Source organism: Apteryx rowi, unplaced genomic scaffold (assembly GCF_003343035.1).
Source record: "Apteryx rowi isolate R43461 unplaced genomic scaffold, aptRow1 scaffold_1277, whole genome shotgun sequence".
Lineage (NCBI taxonomy): Eukaryota > Metazoa > Chordata > Aves > Apterygiformes > Apterygidae > Apteryx > Apteryx rowi.
Window position 1 is genome coordinate 1 of NW_020447505.1, and position 1,077 is coordinate 1,077.

The following is a 1,077-nucleotide window of genomic DNA, read 5'->3' on the forward strand; positions in this document are numbered from 1 at the left end:
GATCACCAGGTAGCGCGGCGGGTCGCGGGCCATGCGGGTGAACTCGTTCGCCAGCTCCTTGAAGGTGGGGCGGATGTTCTCGTCGATCATCCAGCCTGCGGGCACCGCCACGGATCAGACCCGCCGCCGGCACCCCGGGGACCGAGCTGGGATCCCGGGGGCCAAGATGGGACCCCCAGGGATCGAGCCGGGACCCCCAGGGACTGGACTGGGATGCACCCCAGGGGCTGAGCTAGGATCCCAGGGACCAAGCCGGGATTCCCGCAGCCAAGCTGTGTCCCAGGGCCCGAGCTGGGCTCCTGGGACCAAGCCGGGATCCCAGGAATGGAGCCGTGCCGTGCCTTGGGAACTGAGCTGGGATCTGGGGGAACAGAGCTGTGCCGTGTCCCAGGGACCAAGCGGGATCCCAGGGCTGAGCCAAGCCATGTCCCAGGGACTGAGCCAGGACCCAGGACTGAGCTGGGACCCTAGGGACYGAACTGGGATCCTGAGGACTGAGCTGGGACCCCAGGGACCAAACTAGGATCCTGAGGAGTGAGCCGGGACCCCAGGGACTGAGCTGTGCTGTGCCCCTGGGACGGAGCCGCGCCGTGCCTCGGGGACCRAGCGGGATCCCAGGGATGGAGCCATGCCACGTGCCGGGGATGGAGCCACACCGTGCCTTGGGGACCGAGCCATGCCACGCTCCCAGGATGGAGCCGTGCCCCCGGGACGGAGCCGCGCGGCGCCCCCGCACTCACACTTCACCATGACCATGTAGACGTCGATGGTGCAGATCTGGGGCTGCGAGAGCCGCTCGCCCTTCTCCAGCAGGTCGGGCACCTCGGCGAGGCGGATGCCGGCGTAGGGCTCTGCCCCGAAGGTCATCATCTCCCAGAGCGTCACGCCTGCGGGGAGCGGCCCCGTGAGCCCCCCGCGCGCCCCCGGGCTGGGCTGGGCTGGGCTGGGCTGGGCTGGGCTGGGGGCCGGCGGCCGCGCTCACCGTAGCTCCAGACGTCGCTCTGGTGCGTGTACTTGCCGAAGTGGATGCTCTCCAGCGCCATCCACTTGATGGGCGTCTGCAAGGCGGGAGCCGGC

General features: G+C 70.0%; 1 protein-coding gene across 1 annotated transcript in view; it reads right to left on the minus strand.

Moving 5' to 3' along the window:
• Positions 1 to 6: 6 nt before the first annotated feature.
• The window catches only part of ERBB3 (erb-b2 receptor tyrosine kinase 3), a gene marked incomplete at its 3' end in the record, with an annotated part of 5,187 nt that continues 4,116 nt past the window's right edge, over positions 7 to 1,077 (minus strand). The window contains exons 5-7 of the mRNA XM_026055914.1: positions 983 to 1,058; positions 741 to 887; positions 7 to 95 (exon numbers count right to left, since the gene is read on the minus strand). Coding sequence (XP_025911699.1) covers positions 7 to 95; positions 741 to 887; positions 983 to 1,058 — 312 coding nt within the window. The remainder of the gene's footprint in view (positions 96 to 740; positions 888 to 982; positions 1,059 to 1,077) is intronic.